The 16,462-nt window shown below is 38.7% G+C and overlaps 1 protein-coding gene across 1 annotated transcript in view; it reads left to right on the top strand.

Moving 5' to 3' along the window:
* The first annotated feature begins 5,427 nt into the window (after positions 1-5,427).
* Positions 5,428-16,462, top strand: part of UBE3A (ubiquitin protein ligase E3A) — a 43,340-nt gene continuing 32,305 nt past the window's right edge. The window contains exons 1-3 of the mRNA XM_009867776.1: positions 5,428-5,495; positions 13,317-13,463; positions 14,067-14,186. Of these exons, the coding sequence (XP_009866078.1) occupies positions 14,167-14,186 (20 nt within the window). The 5' untranslated portion in view covers positions 5,428-5,495; positions 13,317-13,463; positions 14,067-14,166. The remainder of the gene's footprint in view (positions 5,496-13,316; positions 13,464-14,066; positions 14,187-16,462) is intronic.

Below are 16,462 nucleotides of genomic sequence, written 5' to 3' on the forward strand. Positions count from 1 at the left end.
GTTTTGTTTTTCTCTAGTGACTTGAAAAGGATATTCACAGTATATAGCTGTTCAAGACTTTAATGAAAAAAACATTACTGTTTCCATCCGTCCACAAAGCCTTAAAAACCAGCTCTATGCTCATACACTTTACCTTTGAGATTCGTGCTTATCTTGTGTAGTATATCAACAGTGGGACTTCTCAGAGGTAAATTACAGCAGTGATGGTTTAGCACAAACTTGAACTGGTGTACCAGTTGGCTCCTTGACCTGGAGGGTGCTGCTTTTTTTCATAGAATAATAGAATAGTTTGAGTGAGAAGGGATCTTTAAAGGTCATCTAGCCGAACCCCCATGCAGTGAGCAGGGATGCCTTCCACTAGACTAGGTTGCTGAAAGTCCTGTACAACCTGACCTTAAATGTTTCTAGAGATGAGGCTTCTGCCACCTTTCTGGGCAACCTGATGCAGTGTTTCACCACCCTCATTGTAAAAAATTATTTCCTTATATCTAAACTGATGCTGCCCTTCTTTAGTTTAAAAACATCACCACTTGTCCTGTCACAGCAGGCCCTGCTAAAATGATGTCCCCTCTCTCTTATAGGCATATTTTAAGTATTGAAAGGCCACAGTAAGGTCCTCCCAGAGCCTTCTCCAGGCTGAAGAGCCCCAACTCCCTTAGCCTTCATAGGAGAGGTGTTCCAGCCCTCTAATAATTTTCATGGCCCTCCTCTGAACCCAATCCAACAGATCCATGCCTTTCCTGTGCTTGGGGGCCCCAGAGCTGAACACAGCACTGCAGATGGGGTCTCACCAGAACAGAGGAAAGGGACAGAATCACCTCCCTTGACCTGCTGGTTACACTTCTTTTGATGCAGCCCAGCATGCGACTAGCTTACACGGGTGCACATTGCTGGCTTATGTCCAGCTTTTAATTCACCAGTACCTCCGAGTCTTGTTCTGTAGGGCTGCTCTCTAGTCCTCAGCCTGTATTGATACTGAGGGTTGCCCTGACCCATGTGCAGGACCTTGCATTTGACCTTGTTGAACCTCATGAGGTTCACATAGGCCCACTTATCAGGCTTGTCCATGTCTCTCTGGATGCCCTGTCCCTCAGGCATGTCAGCTGCATCGCTCAGTTTGGTGTCATCTGCAAGCTTGCTGAGGGTGCACTAAATCCCACTGTCATTGATGAAGATGCTAAACAATACTGGTCCCAGTGTAGATCCCTGAGAGACACCACTTGTCTCCGATCTCCATCTAGACATTGAGCTGTTGACCACAACCTTCTGGATGACACCAATTCCTTATCCACCAAACAGTCCATCCATCAAATCCGTATGTCTCCAACTTAGTCCCCCCAACATCCTTCTCTCTATCTCAGAGGCCTTACGGAAGTCCATATAGATGGCATCCATAGCTGTTCACTTTTGCATTGTCTTAGTCACTCCATCATAGAATGCCAGGACTTCCATCGTTGCTAAGGCAGGACTTACCGTTGGCGAAGCCATACTGACTCTCTTGAATCACCTCCCTGTCCTCCTGGTGCCTTTGTGTTCAATCCTTGCGTGACATAATTTCAATGCTGTGAGGTAAGTAGCTGAAGACAAAACTGAAGTGTATCAAAAACTCTTAAGGTACAATGTCTCAGTTTGAAAGGCAGTGGATATTTGGTCTTGGTTGGCCTCGCATCAACCAGTGGGATCACAAGCACAAAATTGTGGAACCTGTATTTGGATTTGGTTGTTGCATAAGTGTCTGGCAGCGATTAGTCCACGTGGTTTGCTTTTCATTCAGGTATTCTGTGAGGACCGTGGTGGGACTTCTGATGTCTTGACGAAGCTAGAGTTCTGGGGGGTGAAGCTAGTTCATCTCTCCTTCAGAGACGAGATCACATTCTTATTCCCTTCGATGAACCCCTTCTTGGACTTGTTGATACTTCCTTGATAATCGTTACACCAAAGAAATAGGCAAAATGAGGAGATTAGAATGACAAATAAGCACCTTCCCCTCCCCTACCTTCAGGAGCTGTGTGCAGGGGAGGCACAAGAGCTGCCTGTAACACGTTGCCAAGCTTCTGCAGTGCTGAGAGATGCCAGACTTGTCCAGGCAGCCCGGTTCTGGCACTACTTGTACACTCCTGCTCTGGTATGCTCCGTGGGACCCAGGTTGGAGCAGCTGCAGTTCTGCAAGCTTGGGGTGTTAAGAGGGTGGTGGAGTGGCTCTTCAAGGAGCTGGATTTCTAAAATGGGCTGCAGGTTAAAATACTTCAGGAGATGCTACCGTAGTGGTAGTCAAGTTTTTCTTTCGCACGATGGTTAGTCATATGTTTGAGCTGATAACATAATGCTTAAGGTACTTTAATTTTACAGTATGGTATTTTCTGTTTTCTTAAAAGATATCAGAAACTTTTATAAAGCCAAATATTACTGAAGAAATCTATTGCTACTTGAGAATTTCTGTTTCCAGTATAAAGTTTTCATATTTCCTTTTCATATAGCCATAATCAGATAATGACTACTTTTTATTTCATAGTGAATTTTCACGTCTAAAGTCTTGGTGATGGATGTTGTGGATTAATATATGTACCTTATTTTATTTTTAGAAAGTCCAAGGTATACTAGTGTACATGGGCTGCAGTAGCAGCACCTATATGCCTTTCAGCTGTTGTAGCAAAATGTGCCTATCGTGGACGACAGAGATACATACTTAGAGTCCACACAACCTACAAGTCCCATCGGAGTTGAAGGACGCAGGAGCTACTAAGAGACTGCGAACCCCTGGCAATTTTTGGTTTTAAAAGTTGAGCCCTTTGCGCTGAAAGGTGGTGATTAATGCTCCGTTTGCGTGGTTCTTATGGTCTGAATATCTTACTGAAAGAAAAATGTTTGTAAATACTTGTTTTCTGTTTGTCTAACATTGTTATATTAAGAATATCAGTTGTGAAAGAAAGTTATTGTTATTTGAAAATATCTATGAAATTGTGGGAGAGAACCTATGATACTAGGTAAAATAACTAATTTTCTTTATGATAGTGCACTAAGAACTTTTTCTTCTGCTCTTGTCTTATGATAGTTATTGAAGAAAAATCAAAAATTGAAAACATTATTTAAGCACTTGATAGAGGTGATTTCATGATGTCTTTCATCAAGCCAGACAAAACAGTTGCAAAGTATTTTTTTGTAACTTATAATTAATTTCTTAAATATTTTGCAATTCCAAAGCTACAGTTTGGTTAATTCCATAGCTTACCATCTTTGTTAATATCACTGTATGCCTTGAAGTTTCTTTTTCCTGTTGAAAATGTATGACATATTTTTAAACCAGCAGCTCTTTTGACTCTGGTCATGTGACAGATGGAGATTTCTGTGTGAGGTGGAAGCAATAGCCAAATAGCCATACTTTTAGTCACATTTGCATTTGCATTTTTTTAGGCAGATGTGGCTTAGTGATAATTAGTAAGTATTCTAAAGGTGAATGTTAAAACAAACCTGACTTTATGAAATTATTTTCATTCCTTTTAGACAAGCGTTACAGGTTCTGTATTTAATTTTGTTGGTGGTCATGTGTACCTTTGGGTAAATTTAAGTAGACTGCTAAACTCCTGCTCTGCCTTGGTGGTAGCTGGTGAGGGAAGAGAACTGAAAATCCAGGAGCTTGAGTTTCATACTGATGCAATTAGTTGCTCTTGTGCTGCTAGCTACGTGTTAAGCAAATCTCCTTTCTCTGTCTCTTCCACCGCGCTGCCTCTGTAAGTTGTACTGTCTTAAATTGCATGGCTTCAGTTACGTTGGGAACCTTTGTTTTCTTTTCTCCTATTGCTGGGCAATAATCATAAGGTCCCTGATAGATTTGTTTATGATACTTTTTCATGCTGTACTTTGTGCTCTGCTCATACTCTGTGCACACTGGAAGCTGGTGCTTTTGTACCTTAGAGAACAGGGAGTAAATTTTATATAGACGACATTGCTCTTTGTGTATACATGAACAGATACTGACATTGGAGTTTAAGCTGGAAGTCCTGTGATACAAGGCATGAAAATACTGGTTGTGTTTTTGTCAGAATACTTTTTAACTGAGTTTGGCTAATGGCATTGTGATGAGTGAAGACTTATTCTCTAATAGAATATAAGAGAGATATTACGGATTTCTGGTCTTGATGTGGAGTGGAAGTCCTACCTCCACACAGGAGGTCATCAGTTACTCTCTTGTACTGTTTGGGCAATTTTTTTTTTTCTTTTTCATCTGAATGGTAGTAAAGTTTTATTGACACACTTCTGTAACATTTACTCATTAATCTTATTTGTACATAAATCCACATAATTGTCGTAATTGTCTGTTGAAAGAGTAGTCTTGTGTCATGAAACAGGTAGGGTGCCCTATTTAACTATTAAATACAAAAAATTGTTTACGGACTGTTAGTGCTTTGGCATGCCTGTGTTGGTCTGGAATCGTTCAGTTTCACATTCCAGGTAAAGAACTGGGCCTTTGGTACTTGGATGGGTTCTCTGTGGTTTGACATCTTTAAAGACAAACCTGAATGTATCCTGAAGGTAACAGATCAGGGTTTCTTTTGTGGGAACTCTGATCTGTGTCGCAAATCAGCTTAAATCAACTGCGTTTTATTTGTTTGTTCTTAATAGGGTTTTAGAACCGAGAAATTAAGTATTAAATCTTCATGGTACTGGAAATGTAATACTCTGCACCAAACGAATCACTATTTTGAAAGTAGTTACTAGATTTCTATAGTTATATGCCTGTTTCTGTCACTTTTTCTGCTGAAATGAATTGTACTTCTAGGTGTTCACTGAAAATGTTTGGGGTGTGTTTTAGTCATCTGTCCCTTTTTAATTATGGCTGCCTTGAAAATGAACAATTTTTAAAAAGCTTATCAAACTCCAGCAGTCTTGTGCAGCCAGGACAAAGATGTGGCCCTATCTGTAACATCTTTTAAGTGGTGATGGTGGTGTTATTATTAATGCCAATTCTTAAAAAAATAAGAGGCAGGGAGGAGGAGAAACCTTGCCAGAAGGGAAAAAAAAAAATATTTTTACTGAACTGGAGGAATAGGATGGTAAAACTATTGCATCACTACAGAGGGAAGCATAGCAAACACTGTGTGTGGACTTTCTGATTTTATAGTTTGACATAGGAAGGATTTTCTTTTGTGGCTTTTATGGGAAGTATGATTTAGTCTGGAAAGTCATATGATTTTAGTTTTCGGTAGTCCTACAAGGATCAGGGAGTTGAATTCAGAGATCGTCATGGGTCACGTCCAGCTTGGATGCTCTATGATTCTATTCCATGATTCTAAGCGTATGTTTACATTAGTTCCAGACTTGTGACTAAATGAAAGACCATTCTTGAATGTATTGTTTTGAAGTTGTATTGAGCATCAGATAGGTATGGAGCATAGTGCCACAACTGAAATGTAATGTTTTGCATTGTAGGTACAAGAACTATAGAAGTACATTTTAGAATTTGAAAGAACAAGTTTCTGCAGCTCTGGAAAGATATGGTATGTTTATGTTTTCATTTATATTGTGTGTATGCTAATGATTATAGTAACAATTATACTTTTGTTCCCTGATTTAAAAGAAAAAAGGTGAAAATATATTAAGGAATAAACACATTAATTTTTTTTTTGCTGTGATATCAGTTATGCATAGTTCTCCATCAAACTGAGTTAGTTGATTTTTTTTTGGAGAAAATAAGTACTGATGATATAACGTTGACAAATTCGCTTTTAGTTTGTTTTACAAGCTCAAGGTCACACTACTACCATCTATCTACTTCTCCATGGATTGGATAAAAATTGGTGCAGTTTCTGAAAAGTTTAGGTTTTTTCCTTGCTGCTGAGTGTATTTATAGTGAGGCTTCTAAAATATTTAGATATGACTTGAAAAATAAATTCGGAACTACTGGAAAACTTGGGCAAGCACCAATGTAAGTCAGATTTGCAAACTGGAATGTTAGGAAATATAGAAGTGTAACTTCCATTGGCAGTGTTAACATGAGCCCATTGCACATCATATCTCTCTTTCTCTAGGCTCTCTAGTCCATCCAGCTTAAAAATATGCATACATATTACAGTAAGGTTGGAACCTTAACTTGTAGTTATTTTCATTATAATTTTCTAACTTTATTCTAGTATAGTCCTGGTATAGTGGGGAAATACCTGATACTATGGAATAACTGCAGCACTCTTTACAGAGTCTCGAGTTCTGTAGTTCTGCAACTAGGTACACAGTGAATTTTTGAAGTGTTTTGCATTACTACATTCAGCAAAGCAATTATTTTTTTAACATTTTCTTTTCTACCATATTAAGTAGGTCTGTTAATGCATATATAAAGTGTTTTGTAGTTACTTCAACAGCTTCTTCTAAGCTATGTGTGTACTTTTTTAACAACTTAAAATGTGGGGAAGAACTCAGTAACTGCTGGATAGAGTTTTATGCAGCATGGGTTTATATCTAGATTTTTCTTTTGAAGATATTTAACATAGGAACGTATTTAAAATTTTGAAGTCTCAACCTCGCTATGTCTTTTTTCTTTTTTTTTTAAATTCTATTTTATAGGAAGCTATAGATAGGAGCTAAAGGGGTTAATTCTAAGCTGAAACTTTGAATATAGTGTGTACTGATTAAAATCTGTAACTCTCTTAAAAAGTTGTAATGTTACATTATCACAATCCAGATGTTCCCAAGACAATTGTATAGTTTGGTCCTTTACTCTCGCAGGCATCTGGCAGGTAGTATATATTCATTTTTGCACCTAGAGCACCACTGGGACCACCCACTTGCTTCTTGCTCTCCAGTTTCAATGCTAGTTGTATGTATGATGGCACTTCAAACCGAAGCCATTATTTCTTAATTGTGATTATTTCTGCTGGCTTCTTTTTTTCTGAATGTTCAACTGCTTGCCACTGTACGTATGCGTAGAATCTTTGTAATGGTGTACATTTCATAAAGTGATGAAGAATTCCCCTCTAATCCCCCACAACTTGTGAGTAATGAGTACTAATGGGACATCAGAAAAACTGGATGTTATGATATGGAGTTGCATGATTGCTTGGTCTTAATGGTGCTGGAGCATGTCCAAAAAAGGGACAGTGAAGCTGGTGAAGGGTCTCTGTAGAACAAACCCTGCGAGGAGCAGCTGTTTAGCCTGGGGAAAAGGAAGCTGAGGAGAGACCTTACTGCTCTCTACAACTACCTGAAAGGGGGTTGTAGCGAGGGGTGGGTCGGTCTCTTCTACCAAGTAACGAGTGGCAAGACAAGAGGAAATGGCCTCAAGTTGTGCCAGGGGAGGTTTAGATTGGATATTAGGAAAAACTTCTTCACCAAAAGAGTTTTTAAGCATTGGAACAGGCTGCCCAGGTTAGTGGTGGAATCACCATCCATCGAAGTATATAAAGATACCATCTTTATGTAGATGTGGTGCTTAGGGACATGATTTAGTGGTAGACCTGGCATCACTGGGTTAATGGTTGGACTTAATCATAAAATTGTTTTCCAACCTAAACAATTCTGTGATTCTAATATAAACTGTATATAAACATGCTGGTGAACAGAAAGGTGCTTTACATGGAAGGCTGCCTGAAAGTTGAGTGGTAAAGAAAGCAAAATAATAAGGCATGGGCAAAAGGACAGATGGAATAAGAGTTTAAATATTAAAGCTGAAGTGAAGCTGTAAAACTTAACCTGTTTGGAAAATAACTTAACTTGATACCTAGCCAGTAAAAGGAGAGCTACTAAAAGAAATTTAAATAGATGATTGGATTTCACTTTCTCATGTAGGACTGCTTTCCAGTCATAACTGTGTGTCATTTTGGAGGGAGTCTGAAGTAGCAGACATAACTGAGAAACAAATGATTCTACTGAAAAAAAAAAAAAGAGTGTATAGTGGAAGAAAAATCAGCTGTGGCCTAAGTGAAAAATGCAGAAGCTAAAGGTAATTTCAGGTCTTTCTTTTACAAAGGTGATTAAAGTACATCTGTGATCTTACAATATCAAACCAGTATCTGTTGTTGAAAAGAAAATCTATTGTCCAGAGTTGTGAGGGCAGTTGTAGAAAATGAGAGTAACACACACGTTTGGGGCAGGGGGGAGGGATTAGAAGCAAACACTGTACCTTACTCTATTACTATGTGATTTGTGGAGTACTGACAGTAAGCCAAAGTAACAAGATATTATGCAATGAAGCTTTTAGTTAAATCTATAGTTGATCTCTTTATATTGAGATGTGCTAAATTCTACCTTTATTAAACTCAGTAACTTATTTTTTACTGAAGTCTAAATTCCAGAATGACTCCAGCTTTAATCTGAAGATAGTAGCAAATTCGGATCCTCACCCAAAATAATTTGAGTGCCCACTGTCCTGCATGCTTTTGTTCCTACTGTAATTTGAATTTGTCAGCCTTCAGTTTCTAGTTTGGGGGGGGGGCCTATATGCTTTTGTTGAATTGGGAGAACTTTTAATGTATTTTTTCTGTACTATCAGAGGACTTAGTTTCTTCCAGTATCTTATTTATTAGTTTGATTAATTTTCCTGCTGTCTTTGTGACTCTTTTCTACTACTCTACTACTTCTGCAACAATTTTGAAGAACATTGAGTAATTGGGAGAGCTGGACTCAAGTTTTGAACGTGTCCGAAGTACTTTATGTAGATGAACAGAGCTTTCCAGGAACCTTTCCTGAGTTATATCTGTTGTTCTAGCTGTAATACTGGGAAAACATGTGTGTTTGCTCATCAGTTGTGACTGCCTTAGTCACTTGAGGTTGGCATTTTTAAGGATATAACCCAATTCCTTTGGTCTTCTGACTATGTGATTTTGTATTTGTTGTTATTAGTTGAATAATTTGGTTTACCAGACAGTGGAAAAAATATTCATGTAGGTGTCTCACTCTATTGCTTTTTGGAGCTCCGTGTGATCTGGTTTTATTAGTGGCTGTTTTGTACTTTGGGATCATTGATAATTTGACCTTCTATTAGTTGAACAAAGAAAACCTCTGGAATCTTATGTCTTTTCATGTTTTCTGTGTTGGAAGAAGCATGAAGGCAACAAAAATTGGTACTGCCAACCTTACCAAAAAGTCAAGTCTCAAACACGTCTATTGGTCTTTTTTTTCTTTTTTTCTTCCCTCCTCTCTGCACGTGGCAGTTAAGATTGAACTTAGGAATTTGGTGTATTTTCTACAATTTCCTATGGGACACTTGAATCAACCTCAAGTTACAAAAGGCCAACTTTCTTTCCTATTAGTTGTTGGTTCTTTGTTTGAAGTAGAAGCCAGATAGTGTAGTTCTAAGGGTGCCTTTTACTTTATAGATCATGTCCGTTTCATCATGGTACTCAGCGTCATAACGGATGTATCAAATTCATTCCTGGAAATTAGAGAGATTCTTCAGAAAACATAAAAAAAAGCTATCATTTGTGGTGTCTTCTTGAGCAAGGTGGTTATTTTTAAGCAACTCAAATTCTGGCACTAGGAGGTAAGAAAGATCGTGATGGTACTTTTTATAGGTAAATCAAGCCCATTTTCATTAGATTGTCAGAGGAACAATCTTAAAAAAACCCAAACTTGGATCAAAACTTACTCAGGTGGACACTTAAGTCACCTTTACAAAAGAATTTTTTAAATTCTTACAAATGCCACCTCCCAGGGCACCCATCCTTCAATGAGGTCAAGAAGTTGAATAAGCAAAGACACTTAAAAAATTCTTTTGTAAAGGTGACTTAAATTCTTACAAATGCCACCTCCCAGGGCACCCATCCTTCAATGAGGTCAAGAAGTTGAATAAGCAAAGCATTCCTAGACCTCAAATACTGGGTGTCACCTGCCAGATTGCTGTGCTGTCACAGAAAATGACCATCAGATAACACAGGAAAAGTAATAGGTTTAGGAAATGTAGATAAGTGAGAACTTTCAATTAAGTGATTTGTAGCTGGAAGGTTTTTAGCTGATTGCTAGCAAATAGGTATTTTTGTTCTCCATGATGTGTCTTTAGGTTCTGTATGTTGATTCTGGGGACCTCTTGGCTCATGTTTGTGATTCCAGACTTTCAAGATTAAGTGAAATACACAAAGAGATGTCATGAGGCTAGGCAACAGAGTTGCTTTTATAGTCCTTTTTCATGAATCTGAACTTGATTTTGGACTTCTTGCTCTTTCACTCGCTATTTATTTCCTCCCTCTGTTTGAGCTGATAGGAGCATTCTTTTCAAAAAATCTGCACCTCTTCCACCTTGGAGAAATGGATATTGTCTCAAACTACAGAATAAATGTTATTTATCCTCTCGATAAGGGCTTTTCCAAGCTGGACAAAGTTCTTCAGATACACAAGATCCATGCCTTCAAACCATGTATCTTGCTAACTGTAATAGGATTTTATGCATTCCTGGCGGAATCTCTCTCTTGTAAATAGTCACCAGGCAGACATAGATGTGTCTGTGCTGGAGCCTACCCTTTCTCAAGGAGCCTAGCAGCCATCTCTGGTTTCTCAGATGTATTCCACAGGCACAAATTTCAGCTACTCTGTGTGTCTTTGAAAGCCTAAACTGTAAACCATCCTAATCATGACAGTGAAGACCAGAGATATTTGTTTGAGTAATACAAATAAATCTCCACTCTGGGGCTGCTGTTCCTACCTTCTAAAAGGTAAGTTATAGCCAGGGTTTTTGTTGTAAAGGAATTTGTGTGACAGAAAAGCAGTTGGTTTAGCTTAGTTTCTTTCCCGTTCTCCAAAAGGCCCTTTTTTTGAGATGTTAGTGTATTCATCAGTATGGTTTCCCTTTTGTAAGAGTGCACTTTGACTCTCTTAGCAGTTTTGGGTTTTTTTCTGCCTTATTTGGGTCCAGAAGTCAAAATATCCTCTGTTCAAACTAGATTCAAAATAAGGGATCTTTAACGGGAGTCTCCTTAACCACCAGCTCCATGTTTCAACACTCTGGTCTCTTTGCCAGCAGACAGTACTCTGCTGATGCATGAATGAGTATATATATGAGTTATAGCAAAATTAATTCTTTCGTCTGTGCTAGGGAATACTTGCCAATCATATTCTGCCCCACAAGAGTGGCAGCAAGGACAGGTGGGGTAGGTAGGGCGAGAAGAAGATGGAAGGAAAAAGGATTCATTAGAATTTCTTGCATCTGGATTGTTAAAAAGTACCATGTGGTTTTTAGACTCCAGTACGGTAAATCTAATTTTAAGGTATATTACAACAGATTAGAAACGCTGCAACTACCTGATTTGAAGCGCTAATCAACAGTAGATTCAGTTTGTAGACAAAATTTGAATGAGTTAACTTTAGCTCAGTGAGATTCATGTCAGTTTGGGTTCTGCTTCTGTTCACGAAGCTGCTGTAGATTCCACGTTCGATGGTGTAACAGAGTTGGATTCGTGTTAGGCCTGGGCACAAACTTGTCTTGGCCATGATTGTGGAGCTGCCAACTCAGTGCACAGTATTTACCATTCAAAAAAAAATCTAATGTTTTCTTAACTCAACACTAACACTTCATGTGTGGACAGTTCACTGTCCACTTCACTGTGGACAGTTGTGCTCATGACTTTGTAGAATGTTTCGGGTTGGAAGGGACCTTAACAGTCATCTAGTTTCAACCTCTCTGACACAGGCAGGGACACCTCCCACCAGACCAGGTTGCTCCAAGCCCCATCCAACTTGACCTTGAGCGCTTCCAGGAAGGGGGCTCCCACAGCTTCTCTGGGCAACCTGTTCTCTCCTCCCATATGAAACAGCCTCTGCAAAATGCTGTTTTGGTAAGGTTGTGGTCAGCCTGTCATTCTACTAGACTTTTGTTTGAGTGGAAGACTAGTGTAAATAGCTTTTGTCTGTGGTCTGGGTAGACGCAAGTCTAGGTAGGGAGTGATTGACTTGGCACACTCTAGAAAATGAGCCAGTTGGACAGAATGTGGATTTCCCACAGAACGAGGTGGTAGTGATTACACTGCTGTCCTCTTCGACCAGCATACTAAAAGTTACTTGGATAAAGAGCTAGAAGGGTCTTAATTTCTAAATGAGTTTTAAAGAGTCATTTCATCTCAGTTCAGAAAGCTGAAAGAATTTAACTTTAGAAGAAAGAACTGCTTTATAATAGGCATCTGTTTCTTTAAAGCTATGGTTTGCTTTAAAGTAGACATCCTTAAACAATCAGAATGCCATAAGCAGTGTTTTAAGGCTTCTTTGGTTTGCATCAGCATCTTGGGTTTTGCCATTTGCTTTTCTGCACAGCTGATTGTCAGCAAACATTAATTTGAAAATCTTTACCCTGTTTGTCATTTAATGTTGACAGATGGGGCACCTTTCCACCTGACTTCTATTCAGTGAACTGTGTCTCTGGCAGTGACTCAATTAAACTTTGACAATGTACCTGTGAAACATAGTTACTAGAGAATCTCTGGTTTTGTTTCCCAGGTTTTTGATAGCCTGTGGCTTTTTTACTTATGTCAACTGCATTTGTGTTTACACTAAAATAATACTGATGTTAATAAAGTGACACTTTTTCTACCTCAAGGAATGTACCAAATGAAACTAATAAGCATCATTCTGAAACTAATACACATTTTGTTCTGTTGCAGAGTGTGTAGCAGAATGGCAAATTGCAGTAGAATGGCAAAAATCAGCAGCTGTTCTGACAAACTCTAGAAAATCATGGGCCTTGCTTGCTGATGAGTCGTTTCATATCTCCGACAAGCCGACAGACACAAATTGGCATTGAGAATGCTTGATTACTTATCAAACCTAAGACCCTACTGTGACACTCTTGTAACGGGTTGGACTGAAGCACAAAAGCTTCCTTTACTGAAATGTTTAAAGCTGTCTATGCTCTCTTAGTGCTTGCACCAGACTGAGGTGTGACCACGGGTGTTGTGGAGAGCTGTGGGTGTGCCCTCAGTAGCCCTTATGCACCTGGCTTCTGTGAGCCTTGTGCTGCATGGCAACCCACAGTTGTGGGGTTTCATCTGTGTTAGAGCCACAGGAATAAACTTCGTGGGTACTGCACAGAGGTCTCTCTTCATACCTACTGACTGTTTAGAAGAAAGTAAGCTAACTTTTATTTATTTACGAAATATGGCAATAGCATTTCAATTTTAATCAAAACTTTATAGTAACAGAAAGTGAATAATGCTGTTTGTGATATGACTCTCCATCAGAGGCCTTTTTTCTTTACAGGCTTTCTCCATTGCACCTAGGAGCCTGGGTGGGAGAGAGAACGAGGTGAATTCAGTGTTGAGGGTTATGATTGGAAATATTTTTATAAGTTAACGTTAGTTTAGAGTAGATAATAGCAGTAGGTAAGAGACTAACTGGTTCCTTTTCAGCCATGGAAGTAATCAGCTGGGGTGGTCCCAGGGCGCTCTGGGCACGAGTATTGCTGGGTGATCATTGGCTGCCACCTGCGTGACAAAGTAAAGGACCAACCCTTCAGTTTATACCGGTGGAGCCAGATCACGGGAAACAATTGACAGGTAAAATATGCTTTTGAAAAATTTAAGGGAGAGGAGCGAGTATGTGTGGTGTAAATGGAGCCAAGAACCTAAAAGACTGGCCACAGATAGCAAAGGCTGCTCCTGAAACTTTTATATGGCTTTAGTTTACTTTATATTGGGGAGAAGCACACAACAAAGCATAAGTTACATGTCACACCCCTGGGAACACAGAGCCTCGTTAGGAACCAGTATTAATTGAGCTGTAGCAAGGAAACAACAGATTTTCGTATTTAAAAATTGCAGTACATCTTTATGCACATGCTTCTAAATCTTTGAGTGGTTGTTTTCTTGACATTAGGTGCTTTCCGTTGGTCCAAGAGGTGGGTTTGGGTTTTGTTTTTTTAGACTAAAAATAAGTTGATGAATTTTCAAGTTCATTAGTTGAGTGTACTGTAGTGAGTTACTCTGGAAGTCTTAGAATACTGTTCAAAAATGAACTAATTTTTGTGCAGTAGGTCTTAATCTTGCAGATGAAACAATGCTTAGCATCAATATTTTTCTTCTGGTTTTTGTTTTTTATTTAGTGGACTGACTGAAAGTAATTTGTAAGGACTTTTAACTAAATTATTTTTACTTATTTAGAGTTGTTAAGCTTATGCTTAGCCCAGCGTGAGACAGGACTGGTGTGACAACTCGTGTTTTAATCAGTGACTCAAAATTGTGATCACCCTGATGTCACCGAATGGCCACAGCTTGTAAAAGGTAAGCCTAAAATGTATGGTGTTGGTTCTCACGATCATTTTTAGTTTAATGTTTACTTTAAAACTATTTCATGTGTGTGGCTTGAACTTAGTTGTATAAATAGTATTAAGGTATATTGTTTGTTTAAGATAAGTCAGCTGGCAAAGTTGACTTGCCCTCTTGCCCAGAGTGATTTTAAAGCTTACTTACCTTGTCCCTGCCTGCTTTTTACAGTATGAACACTGTGGTGCTCTGTGGTATCCCTCTTAAGAGCAATACTATCACTTAAAAATCTTTGGTGTTTTTTTACTCTCATACTGAAACTCTGTATAAATTGTTTATCATACTTAAACCATTTGTTCATTATTATTTTTTTTAAAGTATTTGTCCAGGAGGCTTAATGATGTTGAAATTTGTAGGCTTGCATACCTCTACTTTTCTCTCCTAGGGAGGTAAAAAGGGGAGTGGCTTACAGAATGGCGGAGTTGCTCCCTGTCTTTTTGGAAGTGAGACACCATTTGAATTTGCTAGCTCATACTGCAGTATTCAGATTAGTTGGTGTCTTGTGATCAGTATCTATGATATAATTCAAAGCTGAAATTTATAAGAGCATTTGCTCTAAGATTTTCTCTGAACAGAACTCTTGTTTTGGATTTCAAGCACGATGAAAGGGCATCTTGCCATACTATACAGTTGTTTTTCAGTACTGTTGCCTGCTCAGAGGAGTAACAAGGTATCTTGTTTGTAAACAAGTGGGTATTGTGAAATAGCTTTTCAACAGACAGCTACAGTTCCTGTAATTAGATTGATCTTCCACATTGTTTTAATGAGTACTGAAAGCTTGTTTTATTTGGTGCTTACAGTGTCATTTGAAACCTTTTAAAATCTGGTTAGTAAGTGCATTAATAGTTCTGCAAATCATAGTTGTGGTAGGTCTGCTCATGTTATGGAAAACAGTAAGCTGAAGCAATTTGATCCCTGTTTTCTGTAGAACCGCTTACCTTAGAGGACCAAAACTTTTTTTGACTTGGCTAGATGTTATTTTTTCTGAGCTTTCCTGAAACTTTGTCTTCTCTTACATTGTTTGTCTTATAGAAGAAACCTGTTTTTGCAGAATAATGTGTACTGAACTGCAGTGTCTGTTCAAAGCACAGATACAGCTCACACAAATGATAAGGATAGGAAAGAATTTGAATATACTGATAGCTGCATTGCCATGTCTGTACTGCAGATCACCAGGCTACCATTAAATGCAGTTTACATGCCATTCTGCTCTTTTTCTGCAATTTTGCTTAGTGCTGTGTATTTTAAAGGCCCAAAGTCATTAATGCTCTTGATGATTTTAACTATTTCACTTGTATTTTCATAGCAACTTAAAGCACTACTCTTACCCAAAGCTTTACTGTGCTCCCGTTTGGTCCCCATGTGTTGCCTGATCTAGTCGAGAGGTGCCGTCCCTGGCAACAGGGAGGCTGGATTAAAATGATCTCTAAGGTCCCTTCCAGCTTAGGCCGTTCTATGGTTCTGTGGTTCTATGGTTCTGTGGTTCTATGGTTCTAGGTTCTATGGTTCTACGGTTCTACAGTTCTAGGTTCAACGGTTCTATGGTTCTATGGTTCTGTTTTCTGTGACCGTCTCAAACTTCCAAGCTCTTTGCTCTCAGTTTCTCAAGTCCTGAATGTGAGTAGAGGAGCTAGCCAGTATGAGTATAAATGCTTTTCTTTCCACTACTACTCAAGCTGTACAGCTTCTAGTGCTTACACTTAGGTGAATAATTAGAAAAAAATAATAATTTGAGGCTCTTTTGTCTCTGCTAAGTATTTTGTGACTTGTTTCGGTCACTGAAGTGAGATGAAATTTTGATTTGTTTTGCAGTTCAGCATTAGTTTTGTCAGCAACTGTTTTGTCAGTACTGAACTTTAATGGGTAAGAGAGGCCTCATTTAGAGGAAATAGAGATCATTGTTCTTACATTGGCCAGGTTTTATGTTACTTTTCAGTTAGCAAGTATTTGCATATTAAGCGTAAGTGTAAAGCTAGTTGGTTACCAAGTACAGAGTTCCATCCCTGGGGTCATTTGGATTTTATAATTTACTGAAATATAAACAAATGACTTCCTGCATTCTGCATTATCTGTCACTGCATAGTGTCCAGATAGCCTAGGAATTTTAAGTTATCTGCCAGAAATGCCTTCTAGACATGGGATCTGGGAATACAGTACAGTTTGGTAAAGTCTAGAAAGTTGGTAAGATCTGGCATGTCAATAAAGGAACTAAAATTTTAGTAGAGAATTCAGAG

This window comes from Apaloderma vittatum, unplaced genomic scaffold, assembly GCF_000703405.1.
Source record: "Apaloderma vittatum isolate BGI_N311 unplaced genomic scaffold, ASM70340v1 scaffold2604, whole genome shotgun sequence".
Classification (NCBI taxonomy): Eukaryota; Metazoa; Chordata; class Aves; order Trogoniformes; family Trogonidae; genus Apaloderma; species Apaloderma vittatum.